At 37.4% G+C, this 17,504-nt stretch overlaps 1 protein-coding gene across 2 annotated transcripts in view; it reads right to left on the reverse strand.

Annotated features, from left to right (window-relative positions):
* SUCLG2 (succinate-CoA ligase GDP-forming subunit beta) overlaps positions 1-17,504 on the reverse strand; it is a 101,181-nt gene that overhangs the window by 71,657 nt on the left and 12,020 nt on the right. For both annotated transcript variants that reach the window (XM_042880841.1, XM_042880842.1), the window contains exon 2: positions 11,043-11,184. In XM_042880841.1, coding sequence (XP_042736775.1) covers positions 11,043-11,184 — 142 coding nt within the window. The remainder of the gene's footprint in view (positions 1-11,042; positions 11,185-17,504) is intronic.

A 17,504-nucleotide genomic window follows, 5' to 3' on the forward strand; every position in this document is an offset into this window, starting at 1 on the left:
CACAAACTACATCTGTGGAAACAGTGATCACAGCCAACTCCCATAATGTCTCTTGTGACATAATTTACCCACCTTGCTAAAACAATTCACAGAAAGGCAAGAGAACATATAATTAACATTGCCCTACCTGCTGCTGACTGCACTAATTACATTGCTTTCTGCACAACTGACAAGTACAACATCATATAGACAACTTGAGTAGTTTTGCTAAGCTACCTCTGATCCTAGCCATTTAAAGTCTCTCCCTAGTATTTAAGCTGACCCATTTACTTCCTTTCTTTAGTAGCTCATTGCTTTCTGAAGGAATGCTTCATGCACTCTGTGGAAAAGTGTATTGCTATTTACAGGATACTAGGTGTCAAAAAGTGTAAAAACAGCCATGAATCAGAATCCATAACAATCAGACAGTTACAACAACCACAAAGCTGAACAAACCCAGGAGAGGCAAGAGCCTTGTTTGGGAACTGAACAACGTGCAACATGGTGGGACATGAAATGGTTTTCATCCCAAAACTGCAAAGTGACTTTTCACTAAGAAAGGATCTTCAGGCATGCAACGATTTTTTTATAGACTAAAGAAACAATTATTTAAATAAATACTATCTGCATATGGACTTCAAATAAGACTGTCACTCAAAAGCTATTTATAATACATGTTAAGTACTGCACCTAAATGACAGATTATGGTAAGAGACATAATATTTTATTTATGGGGGAAGATTTGTATAAGAAACTAGTTTTACTGTCAGATAGTTAAATTTGCAGTAATCTGCCTCAAGTCTCTTGTTCCACTTTTACCCCAACCACATACAAAACAAAAGCTGCATTATACCACAGGTAAGATGTAGAAAAACAAGTAGCCAAGAGAAAATGCAAGCACACTTACTCAAGCTTTAATGAGCTTTAAAAACAACAACAAAAACCACACCAGAACCCCTGTGTAGAAGATTCCTCTGATGTAACAGGCACAAAAGTGGATGTTGGACAAGCAGCTGCAGAATTCTTCAGTGGAGCACAATGCTCACACACCTGACAGGCAATGAGATGAAGAAAGCTGCTGCTCAAACACACAGATGAACACCTGCAGGGATGAAGGCATGAGATTTGGCAAGGAGTGGAGGAGAGAACAAGTAATGAACAGGCTTCCCAGTGACTTTAATAGACTTAGAATGGGGCTAAATGAAGAGATTTTTCTCTCCTCCCCAAAAAATGAGCATAGAATCAAACAGTACTAACAGATCATGCATGAGAAACTGGTAGAACTGGTCAAATACACTAAGCAATGAAATGATGCTTCTACCACAAAAAATTCTTATTTCTCACAGAACATTTCAGCTGTTCAAGCATCTGACTTTTTCCCTCAAATCTTCCAAAATAATCCTGTATATGCATCAGTTGCACTGCTGTAACATTTCCTTCTTGCCATCTACCACCTCCTCTTCCTCCTTATTTTTCTTTTACCATTTATATAGTTTACTATTTATACTGTAAACTTCTCGAGGTTGCCTTACTTTCCTCTCCCTGCCAAAATCCTGAGTTGTTCTTAAACATTTAGAACAATAAATATATTGAAGATTTATAGCCTGAAGTTTGGCCCTATTTATCTTACTCAGGTGAGCAGTACAATTGAGCCCAAGGGAGGTGCAAGAAAAATGTTCTCCCTCACAATAATGCAAGAAGCAATAGCTGACTTGAACAGCAGGACAGGGGACAGTGCACCACTTATAGGTAACATGGTCAACTTGGAATTTTTGTAAGAAAACAAATACCATTTAAATAATAGCACAGCTAACTTCTGGAACTAAAATGCTTTTCATGATGATACTCTCGAGAGTTAATGCCTCATTTAAAATACACCATGGTACATGAAGTTAGATAGCATCTCCTGACTGAATTCAGCAGTTACAAAGACACATTACATTTTCATGAGTGTGTTTAAACGTTTTACTTCTCTTAAACTGCAAATATTTAAAGAAATGTAGATAAACATATTTTAAATTCACAGCACTTTCTCAAATACGAGGCAGCAGATTAACGGAACATCAGATCATCTTCAGCTTCAAATGACTGCCCTATCATCTAAGGTAGAGATTATCTGCACAGAAAATATCTCAGCTTCTTAATGGTCATACTTCTCAATTGCTGGATGTATTCAGAATATTAGGTTGTAAACTCCTTCTGTCTTCAAAGACGAAAAAAGCTCCTGCAAGTCGTACTAACCTTTGCAAAATAACACTTAAACTTACTCCACAGGCCAGAGGAGGCTGGGGGAGAAAGGGAGGGGAAGGAGATCATGTGCAGTGTTCCTGGTGCTTGTTTTGAGCTGAGCATTGCACAGCTTGCAAGGTCAGCTGTGACAGAGATTTCTGGCTTGTTTCAAAAGCACATCTTCATAGAGCAAACAAGCAGGTTAATATCCTTATACATCAATCACAGCCCTTCCTAAAACAGCCCCTATTCCGTAAGGACCACACAATAATATATTAAACAGAAACAACTAACTTAAAGGGTGCCACTTCTTCAACTTGCATCCTGAAAGTGGTTATCTTACAACCGTACTTTCCTGCTACATTCTGTCACCTTTGGAATGCTGGTGGAGAGCAGGAAAATGACAAAGGCGTCCAAGTGGGGCAATAAGCAGAACAGACATCTGTAAGACTCAGCACAAGGAATAGTAAAAAAAAAAAAAAAAAAAAAAAAAAAAAGCAATAGTTCAGAATTCAGTCAAACAAAAGCATCTGAACAAGAGCTGTTTGGTTTGGTTTTTTTTTTTTCCAGTGCAATGTTAAGTATTGATTTGAAAGAATTTATAACTACTCAAACTTCACTCTTTGCAAAGTTCCTCAGTTTAACTCTCGCTACATTTGGCCTGGTTCCTCCTGCTCCTTCTTATGTCCCTCTTCTGAGCTCTGATTACAAAAGGAAGGGTCTCTGCAAGTGCAGGACAGTACTTGTAGGATAACAGTTAATGATGAGACTGTATCAGAGCTACTGTCATCTTTGCCCCCTTCCAGATGAAATTGCAGCCTCTAATAAAATCAGTTTCAAGTGTAAAAACGTCCACAGTGTGGAGGAAGGAATAAATAAGCTATTTCACCCAAGCAACTACTACCAAACTGCTGACCATACAAAAAAGCTTAGTCACTAAGGACCTAAGAGATGCTATAAAAAGGGATTAATTGTAAACCATTCTCATCTCCAGTCATCATTTTACTCTTAAATTCCATACTAATTCAACGTAATTTTACTACTTGTATTCCCATTAGAAAAGCTTGAAGTAAAAATGAAACATTGTACAGACATAAGTATCAATTACATATTTTACATTCCTATACATGGGATTAAATACCATCACACAGCCATCAATCTGAGGAACTGTCATCTCATTTCCAGTTTCTAGCCAATATTGCAAAATTAATACATGAAACATGCCTCCTGCTGAGAGTTTGTTCCATGCAAACAGAAGAGTTGCAATTCCTGTGATCAAGGTCACCCCAAAGATCACAACACAACACAGCCGTAGTAATGAGCCCCAGAGAGGGCAAACTGCATGCTGCCAGCTGAGAAGCAGATCTTTCCATCACAGGTTTAACCAATAGCATCGTGTTTGTTATCAGAATGTGCTCAGCTATAATTAATATCAACAGTGATATTTATTTAAAAAAATTAATCAGGCTTCAGAGGAAGTAAGAGAATTCTCAAGTAAAAGTCACATATGGCTCCTGGACAGTACTATTTGAGCTGTATACTTTGTTAAAACACTAACGACAACTAAACGATCATTAAGCTAAGCTGGCATTTCTTTCAGTACTGTATACTTTCTATCACATGAAAGATTTGTATTCCTTTCTACCTTGAAACGTACTCAGCAATACAGTCAGTGATAGCAGAATCCTAAACAAAAACAAACAAAACCAAGAATCCAGCACAGCTCATTCATCTTCCATCAGAAGCAGACACCCCCAGGAGGGGATACACTGTGGTATTTGGATAAAAGTACACTACAAACACAGGTGGATTTGAAAAATGGCTGTTTGGTGTCACAGATGGATTTTTTACAATAGAGTTTTACAAATTAAAAACAACACACAAGCTTTATCACATTTCCAGAGCATGTCAGAGAAGCAAGGAGCAACAGAATTTGGCTTAAGTAATCAGCCCCAAACATTTTAAAGCAAATGGGCATCTAGAGAGCACTGGAGGGATTTCTCTCCTTTGCAGAGAAAAAAAAAGTTGTTTAGTTTTTTCTGTCTTATACATAAAGCACATCTAATGGTTCTGATTTTATGCATAAAAAAGGAGAATTTCATGCAGCTGCTTCCCAATTACACATCTGGTTTTTGTTTTGCAGCTGCAAAGCTACATTGAAGAACTGTGAAATACGGTGTGAGCAACCCAGAATAAGCATCAGCACTCATTTTGTACCTTCCTTGTGACACACTGCACTTCTTTACCACCTCTTCAAATCCTCGTATCAAGAGCTATGGCTTCTGCCACCTCCTCCTTTTATAAACAAAAATCCACTAATACATTCAACTCAACAGAAATTTGTAAGTGACCGCTTTCTCTGGCATGCTTTAAATATGAAATTCAGTACCCCATTTCTAGAGCCTTTTTTCCTTTGTGTTCTTACTTCCAAGCAGCTATTTTAGTAATTTGATCAAAATATCCTACACAGGGAACAATAAGTCAGAACAACATTAGTGTCAAACATCTGAAATGAGATTTTGATTTGTTAGCCCCCAAGCCATTACTCATATTACTATAAATCTATTAAATATGAAGACATCTGATGACAAAGAATAGTTGTAAAATACCCAACTACTGTAGGCAGTTTCCAGCTTGCATTTACTGACTTATATTCAGCATGTAATTTTCCAACAAAAGCAGCAGGTAAGACAAACAAAACATTTGTTTTTCAGAACCATGCATTGGAAATTAACTATTCCAGAAAGTCCTCACCAGACTCAGGGTCCCCTGAAGAATTCTCATCTCTAAAATATTAAAAGCATTGAAACTGATAATTTTACTTGGATCTGAAAGGCTCGACTTGAAACACCACAACATGCAGTGGTAAACCTGCACAACGTCCTTTCATTTATTTTGCTTCAAAAAGAATAAAACCCGAAATTGCAGCTAGGAAAGCTGAAATTGCGTTGTCAGTGTTTCTGGCATGCAGGACACAACACGTGTGGCTGCTACCAACAAGTGCACGTGCTGTTGGAAAGCTGCCCCTCTCCACACAGGTGCCTGGGGCTTCTGTGCAGGTACGCATAAAGCCAAGCGAGGGAGCCCTTGCAGGGCTTACTGAGGACATGACATTGCTTAAACACTGCAGGGCTTAAAGTTTTGCCCCTTTTCAGCAGCCTGTGAAATCGTTTCATTGCACAGAACTCAGCAGGAATTACAAGACTCATAAACAAACCAACCACACACAAGAAGAGGAGGCAGCAGTGGTGTTTAGGGCTTCTGTCCAGGAGAAAGGTCCTCTGATTCTACTGGATTTCTTCATCCAGCAGACGGGGTGAGCAAATTGGATCGCTGACATAGTGGTCATTATGGATCCCACACACACACACACACAAGTTTATTATTTGCATCATTTTCAGACATGAGTGAGATTTTCAATATTGTTGGCACAAATGAACTTGGAAAAAATAATCTGACAAAATCAAACCATTTCAATGTGAACCAACAGAGAGAGAAATATTATTAGAAGTGCTAGTGATCTTTACTTAATCTGTGATCGTATGCGGGAACATTCGTATCCCAACTGCCTGTCAAATAAATGGCAGTCTAAAAAAAGACTTCAGGAAAAAAGAACAGGGAGTGTGCACGAATACACAGTGCCTTCCAGCAGAATGCAGCTGTTGCATTAATTTGTTGTAAACAAGATACAGTATGGCAGACTTCTGCACAACAAAAAAAGGAAGAGCCAGCTCTCAATCAAGTCGCAAGGTGAGATGGCAGTACAAAGAGACAAAATAGAGGAAAAGGTTCTAAGAAAAGGATAGGAGAAGGGAAAAGGGACAGATAACAAAAGCACAGACCTCAGCAAATTGTGAAGCTTTGAAAAGGATGATGAAATACAAAACTGCATCCAAGAGGCATCCACCAGGAGAAGACTGGGAGCAACAGGGTAAAAATAGGTATTTCCTAATACTAAATCCCAGCAAAATGCAGGTATCCTCTAGTATTGGACTTCACCACCTAAACTAGGCAAAATCCATTACCTGAGAGGTCATCAATAAACTGGATTCTTAATGCAGGAGATGTTTGCTCTCAATAATGGTGAATGAGGTCCAGAATAAATTCTACTACCACTAGCTCTCTATTAAATATAAAAGACTGTTTTCTAAATGCTTACCCATTTGAGAATAGAATCATATTAGCCCATAACTTATGGCAGCATCTTGTCTGAAAGGATAGTTCTAGAAAGACATAACTTAGGTACAAAGAACTTTAATAAATGCTGTCAGAGAATGTAAGAGGACTTTTGGGAGAGCAGTTCCATAACAGCAAGCCAAGCTGCTGCACACAGCTCTATGGAACAGCATGTTTTAACAGCATGTGATTGCTCACCAGATGCAAAAAATCCTGGGGGTTTAAAAAGTAACTAGTTAAAATCACTAAGTACCCTGTGGCTTTTGGAGAAATGAAATGTTACGCACAGGTGAAAAATTATTACTACACAGTGAACCACACAATAACATGTAAGTATAGGTTAATTGTAGGATTAGGGTTTCTATGGAAAAAAAGAAAATTACCAACTTAAGGACCAATATTTGATTTCTTCTACACATACACTGCTTTCAAGCGGTTTTCTGACCTGTTCTGGAGATGAACTTTGAGGTAAGGGATGTGAAACAACACCTACAAGTTTAGACTTATCCATAAGTAAGCACAGCAAAGGAAAAAAAGCCCTGCATGAGACAGGAAGGAATAGGGATCACATGACTGAAATCTCCACATTGTAAAACATAGTGAATAATAGTTGACAGGTAAATTATCTCATAGAGAGAAGCTTCAGAATCCTCTGCTGTTGTTCATAAAGTACTTTTACCTCTTTAGTCTGATATAAAAAGCCTGCCTTTAGTCCACAGTTCAGTCATGCATAAGACAATAGAAATAGGATATGCAGAGACTACATGTTCTTATATTTTTCTTGAGGGGAAAAAAAAGAAAAAAAGAGTGAACAAAGGCCTTGCACTCAATTCAATTGCATTTCTCTGTGATAGAGTGTGAACACTGCACCTGACTGATTCCTAAATGTAATGAAACACTCTAAGTGGCAACAGGCAGCACTCTATTGCTTTTGTTAAAAATCAGGAAAAGAAATGCCAGAAGCATGCCAAGCTTCTACCATCCATTTACGATACTCAACATTCTCAACCACCTCTGTAAGTTCTCTACTGATTCAAAGAGCCAATTGACGGTACGTAGTAACACCCTCCAGCATAATTACAATTTCCTTTCAGCTTTGTCCACCTACTGGTTTAAAACGATGGTTCCCCTTAACAACTTCACTATCAGACAGAACATAAAGCACAATGCAAGAGCTGAAGTAGACTTAAGTACCCTTGGTGGGGAAGGGAAAATGATGGATCCTAAATGTTGCATGGCGCATATGTCCAACGCAAGCAGTGAAAATGCTCACATCCTAATAACATGGGTGTATGTATGGATAGATAAGGATATTTTTTCTCCCTCCCATATTGATACTGTGTGAAAAAGAAAGGAAATTCCTTCCCCAGATTAATGAGCTCTGAATGTATATTTAGTGAGAATCAGATCAAGAGACTTGAGAGTTAGTACAGGAACAGCTAGATTGCCTTACATTTCTAGCAAACGCTCAGCTTCCAAATACTTCACTTTGTTTTCCATTAAATAGAGGTACTTGAACTGTAAGAATTTGTTTACAGGTTGTGTTTCTTCAGATGGCAGATCAAGCAGTACCTTACTGATCCAGCAAAACAGCACAACACCTTTTTCTTTCACTCTTGAAAACTTTGGAAATTCAGCATGAAACATGAAGCCATTTGCAACCGCATTTCCTGATATTCTACAAATGCTACCTTCTTTACAAGACTTACAGCTGAAATTTGCTTAGCATGTAAAAGGCAATTAATTCCTTGGGGTCTAATTCTGTATTCCTTACTGTACTCAACTTCTTTTGAAGTCAATATTAATGATGTCATTTTAATCTTCTTCACATCTGTCATTCTTATCTTAGAAAAAAAGCAATCCTTTAATTCCATTAAAAATTCCTTGTAGACTGCCTTTTGTACCATTGGTAAGTTTTGAAAATATTTCTGCAAAAATTAATATTCAGTGTATTCAGTATCCACATGAATAAAACAGAGCAATAGAGGAAATGAGCAAACTGTAATAAAACTGCTGATACCAGGTGAAAGTAATGCACGTGTTCTTGAAAGGCTTTAAACACCTTCCTGACAAGTGAAGACAGCAGCAAAAATGGTCTAATCCCATCGCATCAACAGGAAATCCAACAACAAACTGGTGACTACAGGCACTGCAGCAATACAACATGCTCAGTCTTCTCTTTTTGAGAAAACCATGAATTTACTTCATTTTCAGATTTACACTTGATCAAATCTTCAATATCAGGAATTTCTGCCCCTTTATTTGCATCATTCTACCACATACAGAGATCCATGACAATCATATAAAGCTGCACGATTATCCCCACGAACAAACTGCTTCTCCTCTATTCAAGGAAATACACCTACAGAAAAAACCTTTTTTCCCCCAAAAGTACCTTTTATGTATGAATACCTTTCGAATATGCTGCCAAGCATCCCTTCCTGCCTGCAGAAGTGAAAGTGAAGGACAGCTGCATTGAGGCATATGATACCCAAAGCACCAGATTTTTGAGTAGGCCTTAGCAAGGGTGACTGTTTTCTCCTTTCATTATCTTCTACTGCAGAATGTCTATCTATCAAAAATATCCCAAGGCCACCTCCACTCCATATTTGGTTTTGGAATATTTTGTGCCTGTGGTAAACTGAAGGTTTTTGGTTTGCTCTAAACCTTTTACCAGGCAGTTCCACATTCAGAAGACAACAGCTCACGTCACATCATGCAGATACTTGATAGAGATACTATTTGCCTGATGGATCACAAAGGAGATAAATCTGATAAAATCTTGCTACAATGACAACAGAAACAGAACATGTTTTTGATTCTTAGTTTTCAAAAGCATGTTAGAAATACAACAGCATAATATCAGAATGATTACAAGGATGCTTAATTATCTAGTGGAACAATGGGGTGTGTGTCAATCACTTCAACATGTAATAGCTTTCATACCCTAAACCACAATTCTTTAATACACAGCAATGCAGACTGTTGAATATAGTTCTATAAATGAAGAAAGCTACTTCTGACTTGTAATTTTTAAGGTGTTAACAAGCCACCCCAGTCAAAAAGCATGCAGTTGACTTGGATTAACAAATATTTTTCAATTATTTGAATTTCAACAGGTTCTTTTAATAGAGCGAAGTGATTTGCAAACCAACCAACCTACAGAAGGTTATTTAAAATAAATCTGGCATCACAGAACAGAAAGGGTCTACTGCCTTTAATGGAGCAATTTATTTCTGCAAATAGTTAAAGGGATCTAGAATAGTTACAGTTATTGGATAGGCTAATCCATTTATGAGCTCAGTCAGGGAAAAGAGAGTTTAAGCACTGAAAGATTTGTGGAAAAAAGCTGCCATAGCTTCATAGGACATTTCCTGGTTTTCTCAGATGTCCACACACAAAGAAATCCTCAGATTTTATGAGCTTTGCTTTGAGCCATCATTTTTTCCCACTTTGCACTAACAAATGACCATAACGGTACCATTTAATGCTTTTGCTTCAAATATATTTTCAAATATTCTAATTGACATAAGAAGGTTTTGATTACTGGAAAATATATCACCTTCATGACGTTATAAAGATTTATCAAGCCATTATGCTAATCCTATTCAGCTACTTGAGGACTGATGAGATCTCTGAGATCAGTCAATTGTGTTATTTACTTTCTAGTGTGTAAAACTGAAATACATTTAACTAAGTGGCTTGTGCATTAAGTAGAACATTAAAAAAACTTCCTGTTATTAGACAATTAGACTACAATAACGTTTGTCCTCTGGCATGTTGATTATGGTATATTCATTTTAAACAAAAAAAATCAAAAGTGGAAAACTACAAAAAATACTGTTATTAACTTCAGAAAAGTAAAGAACTTTTTTACATCCAGAAATGGGTGGAAAACGTACTTGAACACATTTCCTTTGGATAATGACAAGTGTTACATAAACTTCTTTCTAACCCACAATCTCATCTTAATTACACTAAAATGAAGATGTCTCCTGAACCACGACCTTCTCTTCTGACCACTGTCAAATCCTTTTGTGATGGTAATTAACTCACCTTTTCTCTTTTCCTCAGATGGAATAGTATGCGTGGACAAACATGTATGTAATTTTCTCTTGCACATTTTATTTCTTTGAAGAACGATAGAATAGCTGATGCTAAAAGGTTCCACAGGTGTCTTGCCCACCCCATCTGGCTCAAAGCAAGGTCTGCTAAACTAAGTTGCTCAGACTGCATCCAACTCAGCTCTGAGTATCTTCAAAAATTGAGAGTTCAAAACCTTTTTCTTCTTTTGCTTTTTAATAGAGCAAATGCTTGTTTTTCCACAAGTTTGTTTACTTCGGTTTCTTAAATTTTATCAAATATACAACATGTACTCACGAGGGTATTCTCCATTCTAAATTGGCAAAATGACTTAGATAGTATCAATTAAAGACTCCATGCTATATGTTGCCTACCCCTAAGAAATAAACTTCAGAGAAAATATTTCTGTTAAGCACTGCTGATCATAAATAAAATAAATATTTATGGTTTGGACAATATATCAAGCCATTTCAATAAACATCAATCTGAAGATTGTGTACAACTTATTAGGAAGCAATTTATTTTCCAGATTGCTATCTGGTGAAGCAGATTACTCCCATTATCAGTCAACTTACTTAGTCGCTGAGCAGCCTCCAGGGCATCATCTGCAGAATCAGCCACAAAGAATCTCTGAACTGTAACCCCGTGGTCTGCCATCAGCTTTTTGCTTTGGTACTCCTGCAGATTCAGCCATCGTCTAGGGGTTAATTGAACAGCCTAGAAAAATGAGAGGGGAAAATAACATAATGCTCATTAAGAACAGTTCATCAGACAGTCAACTGAGCTCTTCAGCCCTGTGGTTACCTCAAGCCAGCAGCTAAACAACACTGCTTCAGAGGAAAGCTAAAATACGTTATTGATTCACTTAAACGTTAAGAAAATGCACTTCTGTCTTCAAAATACTCTGAAAGCTACAGAAGATATTAAGCCATACAAGGCTCCCTGTGTGATCTTGGCTAGCTAAATTGTCTTACATTTAGTGTTATCAACACAGAGCAGCAAACTTCATTTGAACCACTTACGTTCTTATGTTAACCCAAGCTGTAAAAATCCTATTTTAAAAAGTTACCTTAAAAAGAAATCATTTCATATTAAATCTTTACTTACACTAAATTTTACATAATTTCTCCTGGCAAAATTATTTCTACTTATTCTATGCTTCCACTGTAGCACAGCTAGAAAGAACCAAAAAAAAAAAAACAACCAGAGAATTAGTATCACCATATAGGAAACAGCATACTGATATTTTCAGTGGTCCGTTACCTGTGCTCAGCTGGTCACAAGTATGTTTTGTAGAAGAAACCAGCACAAATGCACCAGCCATGCAAGGCCAACAGCAGCTAGAGAATTCGAACCTTTCATTCTCAACATGTACGCTTAGATGATTCTGTGTGCATATGTTTATATTTATCACAAATACAAAGATATAACAGTTATATACATGCACACACATCATGTTTGCTTGTCTTGAAGGTAAAAAATGTTTTGTGTTGATACTTCAGAAGTCCAAGGTTCCTCACAGCAGGATATACAGAAAGGACCCTTCCTCCACCCACAGTGAGTTGTTGCAGATAAAAACAAGAGTTAAGGAGCTGTTAACATTGTGTTATTACTACAGTTCTGCAATGCATTTGTTAGTTTCAAGTCAGTAACAAGGATAATAAACACTTCAGGCCCAGCTCTGAAAAAACATTTGAGGTAGATTTGGTTTAAGTTTTAATCACAAGAAACTTTAACTGACCTTTTTTTTTTTGCCCTGAAGTTGAAAGCACGCCCCTGAAAACACTGTTGCTAATTACATGAATTGCACAAAGAGTGCATGTTTGCTCAGACCTAACACATCCAAGACAGGCTGTATTTCAGGCATTGCTATGGACCAGTCAAGCCCCTCTATTACAATATAAAGGAATAATATCATCAACTAGAAAGACAAGAGAAATAGAGAAGTTCTCCTAAAAAGTTATCCTGTTATTCTGACTGCTGGCGACAGTGCGAGCACAACTTATGCCTGAGAAAGATGCTGTTCCCACATAGAGACAAAGTGCTGCCCTCCTGGCAGAGCCCACAGCCAGCTCTTGGTTCCTCCTGAAGTTCAGGAGCACAGTATGCAAGATAGTACTGCATATTCAGAAACATCAGACAAAGAGGACTATTTACTATACCAGTACACTTTCATCTCTAACAGCATGATAAAAAATATTATCCTAATGTAACTTTATAGTCAAAACAAAAAACCACCATGCTAAAGTTGTTCAATAATGCATACCCTTCATCAGAACACTAGAATTTTGAATGTTCCATTGCATCAAAAGCAAACCTCTGCCCGCTCCCACTTGCTTTGAAAAATAACAGAAAAGACTGATGCATAAAGGCAATACAAAACCCATCTTTTGCTGTATATAATCATGTTTTGTTCTTTTTTTGTAAAACTGACTCCCACACAGCTTAAACAGCTACAAAAAGCCAGAATTACACATTTTAAGTTCTTTTACATGCAACTTGGTTAATAAATTTTAGAAGAATACAGTGGCATATTGTCAGTATGTTCTATGGCTATGTCTAATTCCAGGTATCATACCAGCACCTCAGCATGCTTTATTCCCTCCACGTTACTCAGAGACAATGTGTCATTATGTTTATGCAGTGCCTTCAAATTACAATTTAAGCTCGCTTTTGTAATTGTTGACTTCTAGTTTGTTTTCCCTATTGTTAAGATCTCTGTTAGACTCCAGCAGCTATTGCTCCATGATGATTCCCACAAAGAGATTAAGGCTAGGAGCCAAGAGGGGACCTGAAAGTCAATTCTAACCCCACATTAGAACAGGACAGAGAATTTCAACCAAAAGTGGATGCTACAAACCCACACCTTGCCAGTAATGAGAGGAAAATTTATTCCAAAGAATTAAAGCAGTCTCGAGGGTGATAAAGAAAATCCAGCCAAAGAAAGTTTGGCACAGAAAAGAGAAGCCTACAAACGTAAGGTTAGAAAGCACACAACTTTGTCTCTTTCAGTGTTATGTATATATGTTATACCAACTTCTGAAGGCCAAGAGAAGACTTTCAGCCAAGAGTTTTGACAAAAGACAGACTCCTGGCTGCGAATGACAGACTTCATCAAGTGAGTTAGCACAGCCTACCATTGCATAGCAGAGTACAAGATATTGAGGAAACTGACAGTCTGTATTAGAAGCTTCGAAGAGCAAGGAACATGAAAAAATTACTTTAAAGCCCTTGCAGCATACACACCATATGTCTTGAGAAGCACAGACAAAATAAAGAGAAGAAATAAAGCAAAAGCCTTGAATCTGAAGATGACTGCTCTTTCAAGACTATCTTGAAAACACACAACTGCTGTAAACATTTGTTTTAGGCTTGCAGCACAAAAAAAGTGACCACAAGATGTTAGAAATGAGAGTAAACATGATTCCCCAAACCAATTCCCAGTACAAAGATGTTCTGGTTGCAATAAAAGTCTGAAAGATTTAAAAGGAACAGCAATAAAAAGAATCTGTACAGACTCTTGAAAAATCCTTGCCAGATGAAGTTCCTGACCCCCTCAAAAGCATTTACAACGAGCAATCATAAGAATTTGAGGTGGCCTTGAAACAGTGTAAGTTTCTTGGGCAGCATAAATTTCCAGGCATCCTGCATAGAAATACATACGTTTGCCAGTGCTAACACACAGACACACAGCCTTCAGACATCCAACACAAGTCTGCAGATATGCTTAAGCAGTTGAAGACATACCTACGTTTTATCTGCTTGTTTATGGCAAAGTTGCACTGGAATACAAGGAGTACAAACTTCATCACAGGAATTCTCTCACTGCAGCTTGTGGAGAAAGCGCTGCAAACAGTAAGCAGCCTTTGCTGAGACTTAAGTCCCTAAAGAGCACTTACTTGGGTAAGAAGATGGCAAGGACTTTAAAACCTTCTACTGGTGACACTTTGCTATAATCCTTAAACATTTTTTCTGACAACAAAACAAATTTAAAACACATTTTACTAAATGTATGTATTCTTTCTACTGTAAATACACCTCAACGTTTTTATGTTAAGCTCTGAACAGTCCAAAGAGGGGAAGCAGGTTTAAAAATGCTTCTAAACCCCCTGTCCCCCCCCCTTTTTTTTTTTTTTTAAATGACATTTTGTTTCTTATTGTGTTAGCTACAATTTCTATGGAAAAAGCTCGCTTAAAATCACTCCAAAGAACATAGATGAAAGAACTGAAAATCTAGACGGTATGTTTTCACAGACTGGAACAAAGGCAAATTCCAATTAAATTCAGATTAAGGGATGGAAGTATTCACAGCTCTACTGAAAACTTCAAACCTTCAGACCTTACATTACTACAATTTTAAAAAAAAAAAAAGGGCCTTTATATGAGCTTTTAGTGTCTTATGTGCACAGCATTGGTGGAGAACAACTCTTATTTGAGAATGATATATGCCAGGTAGATTAAAAGGGTGTTTTTTCTTTAGTTTAAACCATGGGCAGAAGCAAAAATAAAGGAGTTCATGAAAATAAGCAGAGCATCACTACCAGATACATCCATGATTTTATATAGCTTACGATTTTAAATGATTATAATAGCTTTAAGGAGGAATTTTAAAATGTCCTATCAGGAAGCTTTTAAGATTAAATTTCTAATCAAAGAGATTAATAAACTTAAATAAGGCTGTTTTACAACTGAACAATTCATCCAGTACAAGTCTCACAGTGGATTTTCTCCTGCTTGGCACTTCTCACAAGTACCAAGCATATGTGTTCGGGGTTCCCTTCTACTCTCATTTCCCTTCTTCACTTCACAAGAGTTTTGCTACCAAGTCAGACTCATAAAAATATGGAGCAAGTACGTACAGACAGACGAGGCTTTCAGAAAAGCACTGTTACAAGTAGTTGTAACTACTTGCCTGTTTTGTTCTCAACAAGCCTTATGTTCTGTTACTTTATGTACATAGATACCATGTGTCTGGTCCAATTACATATGTACAGTGCTACTAAAATCAGCGAGGTAGGCATACAAGGAAATTAAACATCTTTTCTTGGCCATCTTCACGAGGCAATGTACTTTATAGTGTAATGGTTTATTGACTACTGCTGCAGAAAAAATTGATTGTTCACATAACCCACATAACCTCTTATTTTTCCACTGCTTGGTTTGGTTTATTTTATATAAAATACTATGAGCAGCATACAAATAATGCATTCAGAAAGCAGCCAGATTAGATTCCTCCACTACTCAGTTTGCCATTTCTTCAGCTAGCAACAGAAACAAAACAGAAAAGATAGGCTAAATTATATAGATCGTTAATCTGGAGTGGAACTACGAGCACATTTTACAGCAGAAATCAGTTACAAAACATAAAAAAGATTCAGTAAACATTACAAAGAGACAATTTTGTCCTTATGCATATGCACCGTTAACTACTCTGACGCACAACATCTTTCAGATGACCCAGGAGATATCCTTGCAGCGCTCGCTTTTTGTGTGTGTGCTTTTTTTAAAAAACACAAGAAACAACCCTAATGTAGTCACAAAAAGTTGTCAAGTTGCATGTTAACTACTTCAGCAAAATTGCTCAGGAATAATGCTCCACGTATCCACAAATAAGAGCATCAGTAATGCAAGCTTCAAACTGAACTACCAGTACTTCTCCCTTAGGAATCAGCGCATTGAGGGGTCAGCTCATTCCTTCATTCTCTTGCTTCCTTGGTGAAGCCACCTGCAGGGGAACTGTTAAGCACTGTGTATTTTCCTTCAGCATGGATGAAATGCTGAACTCTCCTTTTGTGCAACTACATGAAGAAAGTGGAAAAGAAGGACGGAGAGGTCAATCTGGTGCATAAAGCAACGCTGATCACTACTATGAACTTTTGGTCTTAAGAAATTAGTTGCAGTAAGTGTTGTACTCCTGATGCCCGATTCCACGTGAAAATACATTGGCTACAAATGTACATTAATTGCCTTCCCACACTGAGTTCAGTAATCACGTTTAGACAATTCCTTTTAAAAGTGTAACCTTGAAGACATAGTTTCCCTTGGCAAATCTCTTCAGGTGGAACCCTGCACTTTCAGAAAGTGCCATACACAATCAGCACTATTAAAAAACAACAACAAAATCACCATTCAGCAAATTTCAGGGGTAAATGAACATCCCTTGGCACAGCTATAAAATCTGAACAGCTCCACTGTTTACATGAACTTAATGGACTTTATTGCACCGATGCTGAACGCAAGAGACACTTTAGTGATAGCCAATGTTCCCTTTCCATCCATAGCAGGAAAACCAGTATTAACTACGTGAAACAAATATGGACCACTTAAAAGCACCTGAAAGTAAAGCTGGTCAAATACAAACACATAATAATTTTCCCCTCTGCTGCTCTACTGAAGTGACATAGCATAACAGACCCAGCATGAAGTGGTTCTACCAACACAAAGCCTCTGAATGAATGCAGATTATATGAGAAATGTACATAACATCAAGTTCCATAAATACAGACTACCCTGTAATGGTTGTACCACAAAGGAGTCATGTGGGGAGAAAAACTTGGTTCTCTACGGGGAAATCTTTCAGATGCATCCTGCCTCAAAACTAAGAAGTGTGCATAACTTACATTATATAAAATAAAAGCATCCAGCCAAAAATCCATTTGCTTACCCATCGCATCCTACAGCATTCCAGTTTATTCGATTTGTGTAATACAATTCCAAGCGCATATGAAAGAAACAGATACACCATGATGACAGTAATGAAACAGCATACCATTCATCAATACAGGAAATAAACTTTTATTGTATTTATTGACATACAGCTGCTGTAATTGACAAAGTTGTAGTAGAAGTTCGTAACAAAAAGGAGCATCAGAAATACAACTAAGTAGCAGGCTTCCTTATAAACCAGTTCAGAGAGCAATACATTTTACTATGTTATATACTTGAGTTATGCCACGTAAGGTACTGAAAACAAACTAGAATACTTAGTTTGCTGGCAGTACGGATGTTAAAAAGTATTAGTAGTGTTAGTCTGACTA

This window comes from Lagopus leucura, unplaced genomic scaffold (assembly GCF_019238085.1).
Source record: "Lagopus leucura isolate 7727_CA_CO unplaced genomic scaffold, USGS_WTPT01 Super-Scaffold_100028, whole genome shotgun sequence".
In the NCBI taxonomy this organism is placed as follows: Eukaryota; Metazoa; Chordata; class Aves; order Galliformes; family Phasianidae; genus Lagopus; species Lagopus leucura.